General features: G+C 38.4%; 1 protein-coding gene across 9 annotated transcripts in view; it reads right to left on the bottom strand.

The window, feature by feature from the left end:
* LOC134529175 (uncharacterized) overlaps positions 1-14898 on the bottom strand; it is a 646085-nt gene that overhangs the window by 140193 nt on the left and 490994 nt on the right. For all 9 annotated transcript variants that reach the window (XM_063363010.1, XM_063363001.1, XM_063363007.1 and 6 more), the window contains one exon: positions 6738-6836. In XM_063363010.1, the coding sequence (XP_063219080.1) occupies positions 6738-6836 (99 nt within the window). The remainder of the gene's footprint in view (positions 1-6737; positions 6837-14898) is intronic.

Genomic DNA, 14898 nt, shown 5'->3' with positions numbered 1-14898 from the left:
AAAAAATTATGAAATCTGTGCTTAAGAAATGTAAATTATTTTTATATTTTAGCAAATTTAGGTACTTAAAATAAAATATATGTTTTGGTAGAGTGATAATTGAGTATTTACGGTCACAATTTTCTTTTTTATACAAAAGAGTATTTTTTTTTCTGTAAAGGTGACCTATTCACAAAACATAAGCAAAATTAAAAATTGAAGATTAAGGTATAGTTTACACAATATTTACTTAATTTACATTAAAATAAATTTATAGTTAAACATGGTGCGTGCAGTAGACCTAATTCCTGGGAGTGTGCCGAAATTGTTGGTTGACGCTTCAGTTACGGGACAGCCGACAAAGTGCACCACTCATGAGTTTTTTGGGGATCTTTAGCTATTTTTGTTGTATTACTGCTGACTATTCTAATATCTGTGCATAACTGAATGCCTAAATTAATTTGTTTATTTAAAAGGCCTATCCTGGACTTATCTTGCCTGATTTGGACAGAACATTTTGTGTGCAAGTATATGCTTTGACTGTATCATTAGGAGCAGTAAAGTTGCAAGAAGGGGATAAAGATTTGCAGCACCTGATGTACGCGATTCGCACACTTAATTGGCACGAACAACGGTATAGTGTGTATGAAAGTAAACATTTGCCTGCATTTTTTTTTGTGGAGAGGTTCTAATACTACCTCTAGCACAATGAGTTCAAACCATTGAATAATAACCAAGCTTTGAAACGTTATCGGGGGTTTGGATTGTGTGTCTTACCCACTTTAAAGTAGAGATTACCACATGAAAAAAGCAAGAGCGTATTAGATGACACTCTCTCCCTAATGTTTAAGCAGCCCCATTTTTATTCAGATGATAAAAGATACGACTTTAAGAATTTTGGGTAGAAGAGACCTATAAATGTTAGGAGCTGGAAAATAATGAAAGAGAGAAGGAACACAATGAGACTAATTCGCGGGGTTGTAGTGTTTTAATGGATTTCCCAGAGAGGTTTGAGGGGATTAAAGAATGGCAAGAGAAGTATGTAGAAGTATGTAGAAGTATGTAGAAGTAAGTAGAAAACGAAACAAATAAAGGATCTGGGTTATGAAGACTATGAGTTGGTCACATGAGTGTTCAATGCCATAAAGGATAATGATAGCAAAGTAATTCAGACCGAGGAAATGAAACATATGCTGTTGAAATATTACCGAGATAATATGGTTGAGAAAATGGCAGGGTGGTTAAGACCTTGCAGGGAGTTACAGAAAATATTATTTAGAGCAACATGATAAAGGATGTAGATTAATATTTGAAAAGGTTTCAGGTAAGGCAAATTGCTAAGCAACTAGAGAACAGTAAATAGCATAGGAATCATTCAGAGAAATTTTTAAGCCCTCTAGAGAGAGAATTTCTGTAGACATCTGCGGTCCTTTGCCGAGTTTGGTCAAATGGAATAATTGTTTACTGTTGTTGGTGGATGATTTAGACATTTTTCCTTCTTGCTACATATACAAGGTTTTAACATATGCCCGGCATACGTACATTGATGACGCCAGCGCGGCGCCTAACCGCGCCTTGGACTAGCGTTGACGAAGGCATGGTTTGGAGATGACGGTGTTTGAGCTTAAAACTACTCAGAAGAGACATTTACTTTGATTTTAAAAATAACAGTAACTCCAGGATTCAACAGTCAGAACTACGTGTTTTTCAGTTATAAATAAAATTACACGTAAATGGAGATACAAGAAGAATTTTGAACATTGAGTACTTTAAACGTTGACCAACTTAGCAGTCACTCCGTCGCTTGGTTTAGTGATGTTCAATACAATAGAATCTCGTTATAGCGAGCATGGTAATAGCGAAAACACAGCTATAACTAGGTATTTTTGAGGAATTTACAGCATGATCGCGTGAAGCGCTTTTTTGTTATTTGTCTGCTTTATCTCCACCCCTCTCGCTCGCCACTAGACATCTTACCGTTGACGCCTGTCACATTCTTCAGCCTTGCAGTCGCCACCTCAGTGCGTGGCTTTGAAAATAGAATCCAGTCTTTTCTTTCTTTTATCAAACTTCCGTATTAACGAATAATAACATTGTTTATAACTATGTTAGGCCAAAAACGTCAGAGACGTCTTTATACTTGTTGCTAATTGATCGCGTTTATAATACACAAATATTTATCAACTTGTTTGGAATTATTTCAGTCGTGACACGTTTACAAACACGTCACGTTATTTATTATACTATCTGACAAATAGTAGGCACTAGAGCTGTAGCAAACCGTATGTATTCGGCACTGAGTAATGGGTGCGCCATCTACTAACGAGTAACGAAACGTTACACACGGCTGCATCTCGTTACTCGCATTTTTCGTATGTTTTACGCATGCCCGTGCTTATTCTTTACAAGGAACGATGTTTGTTTATTAAGTAAAGTATAATTTGGAAACTCGTCGTCCAAGTTTTTTACTGTTTATTAAAGGTATTGTGTGTGTAGACAAAGTTTGAGATTGGAACAGAAACAACGTAAAAAAGTATTTTTTACAAATTAGAAATATGTACCTATGTTTTTGTTTGTATAATCACGTATTTTGTCTTTTTTTTGTTATCTTAAAAGAGATAATATTAAAAAGCCGCTCTAATGAGATTTAATTGTGTATATTCTATTTATTATTATTATTTACGCGACGTCATACTGTACGCATACGCAATACAACTGGATTCGTTGCTGCAACATAACAAGGTAAGTAAAATAGGGCAACATAACATAGCATGTTATGCGGTATCAGAAGTAACGAGTAACGTAATGATAGTAACGAGTACTAATTGTTATAGTAACAAATACATACGGGTACACATTTTTTCGTTACTTTTACACCTCCAGTAGGCACTACCATACTTATTTCCGAATCGCTAGGACAGTTTTCTTGTAACTTTTGTGTCAGTCAGTTGTTGGGGTATCTGTCCGGAGGGGTGGTAATGGTTTGAGTTTAAGCCCAAATTTATTTTCTAAAAAAGTTGACACATCTCTTTAAATGAAAAAAGTATAGTTTTCCAGCGACTATTTCGTTTGAGGCGTACGTGCGTTGCAGCACTCCTGCATTTTTGTAAGGAATTAAATTGTCGTGCTACACTAGCACCACCTGTTAGCAACATCCCGAACCAACATTGCCGCCAGCATACGCTGCGTCGGCCGCGGGCTGAGATGCTATAATTACGTGGCGTGAAAGGGTATTCTCATTCTGGTTATTTTGACGCAGTCGGTGATCGCATTTGTACTTGTGGGGTATCGTTTTAAAGAGAATTCACACATCTGCTCATAGAAATTAAGATTTCATTAATTTAACCTGTTATTTTACAATTATACATGTTTAAACACAATTTTTATGCTATTTTCGGTTAATTTTTATTGTTTGGGGGCCAAAATTTATTCAATTCGGTTATAGCGAGAACACGTTTATAGCGAGGATCAAACCCGGAACCGTGACACCTCGCTATAACGGGACTCTAGTGTAATTATGTTCCTAAGAATTAATTTCATACTTAAGAGCGTTAACGTAAATGATAAGAGTTTTAGATTTGTGTGTTTGCTAATCATAAAACTTTGACATCGTCCGGGCCTGCGGCCCCTATTTAGTCCGATATGCCACCGCCCAAACACCACCCACCCTCCATTCAAACCTCCCGCCTACCCGTGCGTACGTGTGCGTGCGTGTGTGTTCGCCAGGCAAGAGGGCGCTGTCGAGTCAGTGCGCCGCACCCCTAAAATATAATTAAATACAACTGAGTAAATTGTTTTTATTGTTCCCCGAGTGCGACGTGACGGCAGATCGGCCGGGAAGGTTTTTATATACTTTTAATTAAAATTGTGTACTGAAATATAAGAGCATTTCCAGACATTCCGGACGGAAGCCGAAGCCAGACAATATTTAAATATATTTCTTAATAATTCTAATTTGTATTATTCTTTTTCATTATTCAGAAAATGTCACATAATTTTTCAAGCATCCTTTTCATGTTACTTTAGTTTCCCGTGGCACGAAATCAAAAATACCTTTAACGGCAATTGATTCGGCGGGAGGATGCCATGTTAGGCTAGCCGAGCCATGAGCTCACCCCAGTCTTCCGCCATCAACGACCGAGGGCAGATGCTTCAGCACTCCGGGGACCTCACCGCTTGTTCATCACCGCTTAGTAATTCTGTTCAACATTAATTCTTTTTTCAAATCTTTTTCGTTTAGTCCTCGGAGCTTCTCTCGGTCGGGGGTCTGCATAAATAATTACCTTGCGACCAGTATCGGTCTTTTTTCAAACTTAATACGTAAGTCATGGTGTGACCACGTGGTTGGTCACTACTCTTAAACCGATTCGTGCTGCGGGCGTTTGTTGCAGTTTAATTGTGTACGTGTATAATCGGAGTTGGCCGAATAAATCAGGGCGTGTAAATCTAAACGTATTCTTTTATTCTTTTAAATAAGTGTGACCACGTGGAGTGTGACGGCGTGTGGGATGCCTAAGAGCCCACTGCGTAGGGAATAACGTGCCCGATGCTGAGAGCGGGCAGGTATTAGTGCTAGGTTGTTTTCAGGGGGGAATTAAAATCACGCCTCACATGGGCGACGTCACGACCCTGGTAAAGAGTCTCGCATAGGTCCGTGCCCGTTGCACGGTGGCGCCCTTAACATCCGAGCATTCATCGAAAACCCCGTTATTAAAGATCAGAGACCACGGCCCCCGTAACAACTTGTTTACTATTCGTTTTTCAAGGAACTGCAGATATCCTTATTCTTGTAATATATTTCGTTAACATGTATCAATGTTCTGCCTTCAGCATTAAAGTATGGTTTATTGTCGCTTCATGTATTTTGTGTAAATTCACGTAATGTGATTTGACAGTGTAACCCGACATTGCCGCAGGCGTTATATATTATTTGAGTAGACTCAAGAGCAGTGTTTTTGTTAAGGCGCTTTCACTTAAGTAAGGGCTGTCCTAATCATTTTTGTATTTTCTTTTCACAGACTTTCCAGCTGTGTAACAAGTGAAAGCTCTGGAAACAAATGTGATTTGTTTATATCTTGAAGTTAATATTTGTTTGTGATAAAGGGTATAAGTATTTGAAGAATAAAAAGTTGATATCTAACATATAGTACACCTCTGTCTACCATATCACCCCTTGTTACTCTTGAGTTTGACACGAGAGGTTATAAGGTAGGAAAAGAACACAGGTATTTCAAGCTTTAATTGCTAAAGAGTAGAGTGTTTTCTGAAAATATGATAGTTGGTTTGGACAATACAAGTCATTCCATCACCAACATTTTCTAAACATGAGTTTCTAAATGGTTTCAAACAAAAATATGAGCCTGATTTACATAACTATAACATAATAGAAGGGCTGTAAAAATTTTTCAAAAAGCATTAACAATTTTTCGACAAAAACAGCAGACAAAGAGAAATTGGAATGATTGTTTAGAGGTCTTGAAATTTGTCTTTAATCTAGCTGCCCATAGCACAACTTTGTTATCTCCCGCTCTTGATATTTTGGGACCTGCAACATTTCATCCATTGTTAAATGTTTAAGGTGAATACCTGGATATACACAAAGCTCATATTCCTTGGATTTTAGAGAAGATATGAATGGAGGTTGCTGAGAGTTTAATTAGGCGTGAGACAAACTTAGCAGGCAATACAATAAAAGACAACTTCCAAACTGATATGTGGTACAGCTGATAATGATCACCTGCCAATATATTTAACGTAATAGGGCTAAGTTCTTGTCAAAAAATTTGGTAATCATTTATGCTAGGCCTTACACCATCAAAAATTTTCTGGGGCAAGTTAAATTGATGTCAGTCAAATAAAGCCATATTTAAAGTTACATAGTGCCTAAATTTAATCCTGATATTTTTAAAATTAGTTTTATTTTAATAGGTCTAAAGAATTTTATCAGTTTAGGATAAGAATTGCGCTCATTCTTTTTTGCATTTGTATCATTTTCTGAAATATCATATCTTTTGTAATTATGAGTAATTTTATTTTTTCTGGTGTAAAACTCTCTTTTTCTACCCTTGTTCTAACTACTTTTAAATGTACCTGTTGGTGATGTAAATCTTAAGAGAATTAAGTCTTACAGCAGCTATTATTATTTTTAGCCTGTCTAACTTGCCTATGAATATTTTTTAGGACGGGGAGTTTGTAGCGTGCTGCAACTTGCGAAAAGTTATAATTAAATTTTTTTTAGTTTGAAATATAGTAAAAATATTTTATTTCCTTCTAGGAAACAACAGATACGTCCTTCAATAAATTAAATTTCTTCTGGCAATAAATTGGTATTATCATTTTAGAAACTTCCACTATATTTGACCGCATGAGCAAAAAAAATTTTTTATTCTAGTATTTATGTATATAGTTTGATTAAAGATCATATTTTTATAGAAATGAATACCTATTTATTATAACTATTTTATCGGTTAGATATAATGTGTTAAGTTTTTGCATGGACTTTATGAATATCGCAAAAGTATTAGGGGACAATGCAAAGCACGTGTGGGCCAGACAGTACTGTGAAGTAAAAGGAAGGTTTGTATTAACATGGGCTTACAGGACAGACGACAGAGTTCAATGGTTACTCACAGCAGGACAGGTGTATGATCAAGTGTTAAGTTTTATACGTTTTGTGTGTGGTTAACATAAACATGAATATAACTTTACAAATCATAATTATCAATCTGAATAAAGAAAGAGTAATAATAAATAATTACCTTTTGTAATTTTGGGGATTTCATACCTGCCCCTTTTGCTGTTTTACTCTGGTTTGGCTCTTCTATGTTCGTTTCAGCTGTCTGCATTATGCTTTTTTCCTGGAAACAAACACACAAAATGTTTACTTGGAAAATAGAAAATATCTAATAAAGGAAAAATTTTTCACTTGAAAAAATTGTTATTACTGAAATGACATTGATATTGAATAACCTTAAAATGTCAACTATTTAGCTACCTGTATGTTAAGAAGTTGTAGTATTACTGTAGAGAACTGGCTGGATCCTCATGTTCTCAGTAATTTAAGTTAATAGGAATAGGTCAATGTAAGTTTTTGAAATTATTTATTTTTTTATTGGTGACTGATTGTGTCAGAAGTACTTCCTGGTGGAGGAATGAAGGCGTTGTGTGTGATTTTTGAAAGTATGTTTATCTTAATTTAAATTTACCTGTTTTGGTTAATAACTAATACAATTTTAAAATGGTTTAATTTTAACACATGAAATAAACTATTTTCAACTAAAATAACTTTACTAGGGGATGAAGCTTTGGTTTTGTTAAGAATGACAACGAAATGAAGGAGGTAGTCAAAGGGCATAGTTGGTCTACTATGAGGGCGTACCGGTGTTGAGATGGGAAATATCGGTCGAAATTAATGGGCGCCACCACGTGAGTGGGCACGTGGACCCGGCTGGAAAACTCTTAACTCAGGGTGTTACGTGGCCCGTGTGCGGCGAGATATTAGCCCTCCTGACTTTTTACGTATCACCTGTCCCTAACTAGGCCCGCTCTCAGCGTCGGGCACGCTCCTTATTATCGCAGTGGACTCTTAGGGCGTCCCACACGCCGCCGACCAGGTTAAGGACCCACGTGGCCCCCCGAACACAAAAACCTGTAACTCAGTTAATTGGTTTTTATTTTACTCACGGTACACGTCCTTACACGATCCTCCGTTGATACAGCTTTAAACGCCCGAGGCACGAATTAGATTAGGTGAGGAGGCGACCACGCACGTGGTCGCCTCAAGGTACAGACAAATCCGCCCTCGGCCGGCGGGAGAGATAGACTGGGCTGAGCTCATGGCTTGCGGGTGGCAACATGGCGCCCCTCCCGCCGAACACAATTACCGTTACAACTTTGCTGTAGCGTGCCCCGGGTTACTATTAGAAAATACATAAATCCTTTTACAATAATTATTAAATTACTTCCATGTCCAGACCGTTTGTAATAATTACTTATAAGCTTAAAACAGGGTTCAAATGAGTTGCATGCTAGTTCCTCCGTCGCCCGCTAGGGAGCATCCTTGTTCGTGCTTGGACTTATTAAATAACAAGAGATCATGAAGTTATTAATTAAAAGACACATACATGCATAGCCATCGTTACACTGTTTGGGGGCGGAAAGAAAAAGGATTACAATATTAATTAATATATATTAGGGGTGCGGCGCACTGCATCTAAGCGCCCTCTTGCCGGGCTAGAAACACACGCACACACGCACGCACGAGCGGGAGGTTTGAACAGAGACGGTGGTTGAGCGGTGTCATATCGGGCTCAAAGGAACCGCAGGCCCGGACGACGTCAACTATAAAAGATGAATAACCTTTAAGTAACTTAAAAGATAAGTCACAGTTGCACTCCGTCCAAATGAAGTTTAATACACAATTTTTTTTTATTGAACCAATATAACTTTTAACTTATTCATAAAAATAATTTTAAATGTTCAGATAGTGTAAATAGAAGGAAAGAAGAGAAATAAATCTCTCATTTTTAAGAGTTATAACATTGTAATGGTTCGAAAGATTTGAGGACTGAAGTAAGTTTAATTTTTTTTTCTCATAGCTAGCTAATTCTTAAAGATTTGCATTTGTATGAAAAGGCCATGTAGAAAAATTAGAGCTGAGATTACAATACAGAGTGCAGAATTTTAGGGAACAATTTCAATATTTATTATACAATGTGTTGAATTTGAGTATCAGGCTTACATCAAAGATCTCAAAATCTTCCAAAGGTTAATACATGTTAAAACATCGCCAGAAATTTTGAAAAACTTATGCCTTTCCCAAAAAGGGCCATCAAAGAGCAGAAAGGATAATAAACGCACAAAAAGTTCGAAATTGGATAAATTTTTGTATTTTAGTATAAATATTTTAATTTTGTTTTTAGATGTTTTTATAGCAATGGCTGCCCATTTATTGCAATTATATAATTAGTTAAGACATTGAAGCATGTGTTTTTGTGTGCACATAATGAACATCACCAACAGACTTGTGGGCACTGAGCGAGTGGAAGGCAGTGCTGTGGAGTGGGGGAAGGAGAGAGCTGCGAGTGGGACTCTAGGGCGGACGGCGGTAGTGTCAAAATGACTGGGTGCAAGGCAGCGACTGCGGGCTGAGTTGGGGCGGCCTCTCACAATTATGCTGTGGTGTTTAATGTATTGACGTCGTCCGGGCCTGCGGCCCCTTTGAGCCCGATATGACACCGCCCAACCACCATCTCTATTCAAACCTCCCGCTCGTGCGTGCGTGTGTGCGTGTGTGTCTAGCCCGGCAAGAGGGCGCTTAGAAGCAGTGCAGCGACCCCTAAAATTGCTACGTTTAATATTATTTGTAAACCTTTTGTTTGTTTTTATTCATCTTTGCCCCAGTGTTGTGCAGTTTACTTGTGTTTCTTTAATTTAAATATGTTACTTGAAATAACCACAGACGTTGCCCGGGCGGACCCGAACAGGCACGGACTTGGACGAGAGTAGGAACGTTTTATATAAATTATCATTAATTAAGTAACTATTAACAAACTTTAAACTATCAGTAATTTTTATATATTTTTTAATGTTGATCTGTAATTTGCTTAACTTTCGCCGGGGCACGGAATCGTAGGATATAGTAACGGTAATTGTGTTGGCGCGAAGGGCGCCATGTTGCCACCTGCGAGCGATGAGCTCACCCCAGTCCATCTTCATCACTGACCGAGAGCAGACGCGCCAGCACCCCGGGGACCTCAACCATTGTTCATCACTGACCAAGTAATTTCTGTATCGTTAATTCTTTCTAAATCGCTTTCGTTCGTCATCCTCGGGGCAGCTCTCGGTCAGCGGACTGTTTAATTAATTAATTGTCTCAGTCGAGTTTTGATCCATCGTGTAATAAGTATACTTTGTAGCATGGCCACGTGTGTGGACCATGCCTTCACCTAAGTCGATTCGTGCCTCAGGCTTTTTAACCGTGTAACGTGTAACGGACGTGGAGAGAAACGTGTTAGTGAAATTAAATCTGGGAATGAATATAAATTGAGTATTTTATTTAACCACGTGGTGAGTGAGCCTACTTAGCCTAGGAGTGTGGCGTGCCCGACGCCTAGAGCGGGCCAGGTCTGGATAGGTAGGGTAGACAGGGCTGGTAACTCGTCCCCACTTGGGCCACGTAACGCCCTGAGAGAGAGACTCCGCCGGGTCCACGTGCCCTTCCACGTGGTGGCGCCCATACTTAACATCTTAAAATCACCGGGAACGTGCGCGCAGCCCTCAGTATGTTTATGTAAAGCGGTGTTTTCACGAGTGTAAGTGTGTGATACTCCTATGCTTCCCCGAACACAAAAACTCAGACTGGAATGTTTTTTGATTGGTTTAAAAAATTATGAAATCTGTGCTTAAGAAATGTAAATTATTTTTATATTTTAGCCTATTTAGGTACTTAAAATAAAATATATGTTTTGGTACAGTGATAATTGAGTATTTATGGTCACATTTTTCTTTTTTATACAAAAGAGTATTTTTTTTTTCTGTAAAGGTGACCTATTCACAAAACATAAGCAAAATTAAAAATTGAAGGTTAAGGTATAGTTTACACAATATTTACTTAATTTACATTCAAATAAATTTATAGTTAAACATGCTGCGTACAGTAGACTTAATTCCTGGGAGTGTGCCGAAATTGTTGGTTGACGCTTCAGTTACGGGACAGCCGACAAAGTGCACCACTCATGAGTTTTTTGGGGATCTTTAGCTATTTTTGTTGTATTACTGCTGACTTTTCTATTATCTGTGCATAACTGAATGCCTAAATTAATTTGTTTATTTAAAAGGCCTATCCTGGACTTATCTTGCCTGATTTGGACAGAACATTTTGTGTGCAAGTATATGCTTTGACTTTATCATTAGGAGCAGTAAAGTTGCAAGAAGGGGATAAAGATTTGCAGCACCTGATGTACGCGATTCGCACACTTAATTGGCACGAACAACGGTATAGTGTGTATGAAAGTAAACATTTGCCTGCATTTTTTTTTGTGGAGAGGTTCTAATACTACCTCTAGCACAATAAGTTCAAACCATTGTATGATAACCAAGCTTTGAAACGTTATCGGGGGTTTGGATTGTGTGTCTTACCCACTTTAAAGTAGAGATTACCACATGAAAAAAGCAAGAGCGCATTAGATGACACTCTCTCCCTAATGTTTAAGCAGCCCCATTTTTATTCAGATGATAAAAGTTACGACTTTAAGAATTTTGGTTAGAAGAGACCTATAAATGTTAGGAGCTGGAAAATAATGAAAGAGAGAAGGAACACAATGAGACTAATTCGCGGGGTTGTAGTGTTTTAATGGATTTCCCAGAGAGGTTTGAGGGGATTAAAGAATGGCAAGAGAAGTATGTAGAAGTATGTAGAAGTATGTAGAAGTAAGTAGAAAACGAAACAAATAAAGGATCTGGGTTATGAAGACTATGAGTTGGTCACATGAGTGTTCAATGCCATAAAGGATAATGATAGCAAAGTAATTCAGACCGAGGAAATGAAACATATGCTGTTGAAATATTACCGAGATAATATGGTTGAGAAAATGGCAGGGTGGTTAAGACCTTGCAGGGAGTTACAGAAAATATTATTTGGAGCAACATGATAAAGGATGTAGATTAATATTTGAAAAGGTTTCAGGTAAGGCAAATTGCTAAGCAACTAGAGAACAGTAAATAGCATAGGAATCATTCAGAGAAATTTTTAAGCCCTCTAGAGAGAGAATTTCTGTAGACATCTGCGGTCCTTTGCCGAGTTTGGTCAAATGGAATAATTGTTTACTGTTGTTGGTGGATGATTTAGACATTTTTCCTTCTTGCTACATATACAAGGTTTTAACGTATGCCCGGCATACGTACATTGATGACGCCAGCGCGGCGCCTAACCGCGCCATGGATGCAACGTGTTCAACACCAATTGTCACGCGCTGGGCGGAAAGCATCGGAGCCGCTCGGAAATGCTCGGCGAACTTCGTTTGGCGAGCTTTGTACCGGACATCGGGTGTTCGGCGTGTTCCGGTCATGTAGGCCCAGAACAATCTCCGATGTTTTTTACCTCGAGTTCCAGAGTATATAAGGTCCCCTATTTTGCCCTGGGAGAGAGCTCCGAGAAGACACCCGATGTGGGGAGCTGCTGCCCGCGACTCCTACACCGTCAGAAATCTTGCCTGCCTGCCGTCACGCTGTCCGAGCAACTTCAAACCACTTATTAAGACACTTCTACGTAAAACTGTTTGCCCAGCTAAGAGCAACAGCGTTAAGACAGCGATACCAGTGGGATCAATATTTATAAATTCATTAATGGGGCTAGCGTTGACGAAGGCATGGTTTGGAGATGACGGTGTTTGAGCTTAAAACTACTCAGAAGAGACATTTACTTTGATTGTACAAATAACAGTAACTTCCGGATTCAACAGTCAGAACTACGTGTTTTTCAGTTATAAATAAAATTACACGTAAATGGAGATACAAGAAGAATTTTGAACATTGAGTACTTTAAACGTTGACCAACTTAGCAGTCACTCCGTCGCTTGGTTTAGTGATGTTTAATACAGTGGAATCTCGTTATAGCGAGCACGGTAATAGCGAGAACACAGCTATAACTAGGTATTTTTGAGGAATTTATGGCATGATCGCGTGAAGCGCGCTTTTGTTACTTGTCTGCTTTATCTCCACCCCTCTCGCTCGCCACTAGAAATCTTGCCGTTGACGCCTGTCACATTCTTCAGCCTTGCAGTCGCCACCTAAGTGCGTGGCTTTAAAAATAGAATCCAGTCATTTCTTTCTTTTATCAAACTTCCGTATTAACGAATAATAACATTGTTTATAACTATGTTAGGCCAAAAACGTCAGAGACGTCTTTATACTTGTTGCTAATTGATCGCGTTTATAATACACAAATATTTATCAACTTGTTTGAAATTATTTCAGTCGTGACACGTTATTTATTATACTATCTGACAAATAGTAGGCACTAGAGCTGTAGCAAACCATATGTATTCGGCACTGAGTAACGAGTGCGCCATCTAGTAACGAGTAACGAAACGTTACACACGGCTGCATCTCGTTACTCGCATTTTTCGTATGTTTTACGCATGCCCGTGCTTATTCTTTACAAGGAACGATGTTTGTTTATTAAGTAAAGTATAATTTGGAAATTCGTCGTCCAAGTTTTTTACTGTTTATTAAAGGTATTGTGTGTGTAGACAAAGTTTGAGATTGGAACAGAAACAATGTAAGAAAGTATTTTTTACAAATTAGAAATATGTACCTATGTTTTTGTTTTTATAATCGCGTATTTTGACTTTTTTTTTGTTATCTTAAAAGAGATAATATTAAAAAGCCGCTCTAATGAGATTTAATTGTTTATAATCTATTTATTATTATTATTTACGCGACGTCATACTGTACGCGTACGCAATACAACTAGATTCGTTGCTGCAACATGACAAGGTAAGTAAAATAGGGCAAATTAACATAGCATGTTATGCGGTATCAGAAGTAACGAGTAACGTAATGATAGTAACGAGTACTAATTGTTATATTAACGAATACATACGGGTACACATTTTTTCGTTACTATTACACCTCTAGTAGGCACTACCGTATTTATTTCCGAATCGCTAGGACAGTTTTCTTGTAACTTTTGTTTCGGTCAGTTGTTGGGGTATCTGTCCGCGTAAGGGGTGGTGATGGTTTGAGTTTAAGCCCAAATTTATTTTCTAAAAAAGTTGACCGGTTTCTTTAAATGAAAAAAGTATAGTTTTCCAGCGACTATTTCGTTTGAGGCGTACGTACGTTGCCGCACTCCTGCATTTTTGTAAGGAATTAAATTGTCGTGCTACACTAGCACCACCTGTTAGCAACATCCCGAACCAACATTGCCGCCAGCAGACGCTACGTCGGCCGCGGGCTGAGATGCTATAATTACGTGGCGTGGTAGGGTATTCTCATTCTGGTTATTTTGACGCAGCCGGTGATCGCATCCGTACTTGTGGGGTATCGTTTTAAAGAGAAGTCACATATCTGCTAACAGAAATTAAGATTTCGTTAATTTAACCTGTTATTTTACAATTATACATGTTTAAACACAATTTTTATGCTATTTTCGGTTAATTTTTATTTTTTGGGGGCCAAAATTTATCCAATTCGGTTATAGCGAGAACACGTTTATAGCCAGGATCAAACCCGGAACCGTGACACCTCGCTATAACGGGACTCTAGTGTAATTATGTTTCTAAGAATTAATATCATACTAAAGAGCATTAACGTAAATGATAAGAGTTTTAGATTTGCGTGTTTGCTAATCATAAAACTTTGACATCGTCCGGGCCTGCGGCCCCTATTTAGTCCGATATGCCACCGCCCAAACACCACCCACCCTCCATTCAAACCTCCCGCCTACCCGTGCGTACGTGTGCGTGCGTGTGTGTTCGCCAGGCAAGAGGGCGCTGTCGAGTCAGTGCGCCGCACCCCTAAAATATAAATAAATTCAATTGTGTAAATTGTTTTTATTGTTCCCCGAGTGCCACGTAACGGCAGATCGGCCGTAAGGGTTTTTATGTACTTTAATTTAAAATTGTGTAATTAAATATAACTGCATTTCCGGACATTCCCGAAGCACACCGAAGGAAACCGAAGCCAGACACTGTTTAAATATATTTCTTAATAATTGTAATTTATATTATCCTTTTTCCATATTCAAAAAATGTCACGTATTTTTTCAAGCATCCTTTTCATGTTACTTTAGTTTCCCGTGGCACGAAATCAAAAATACCTTTAACGGCAATTGTTTCGGCGGGAGTACGCCATGTTAGGCTAGCCAACCCATGAGCTCACCCCAGTCTTCCGCCATCAACGACCGAGAGCAGATGC

Source organism: Bacillus rossius, chromosome 2 (assembly GCF_032445375.1).
Source record: "Bacillus rossius redtenbacheri isolate Brsri chromosome 2, Brsri_v3, whole genome shotgun sequence".
Taxonomy (NCBI): Eukaryota; Metazoa; Arthropoda; class Insecta; order Phasmatodea; family Bacillidae; genus Bacillus; species Bacillus rossius.
The sequence above is the reverse complement of the archived record's forward strand: the minus strand, read 5'-3'. Positions and strand labels throughout refer to the sequence as shown.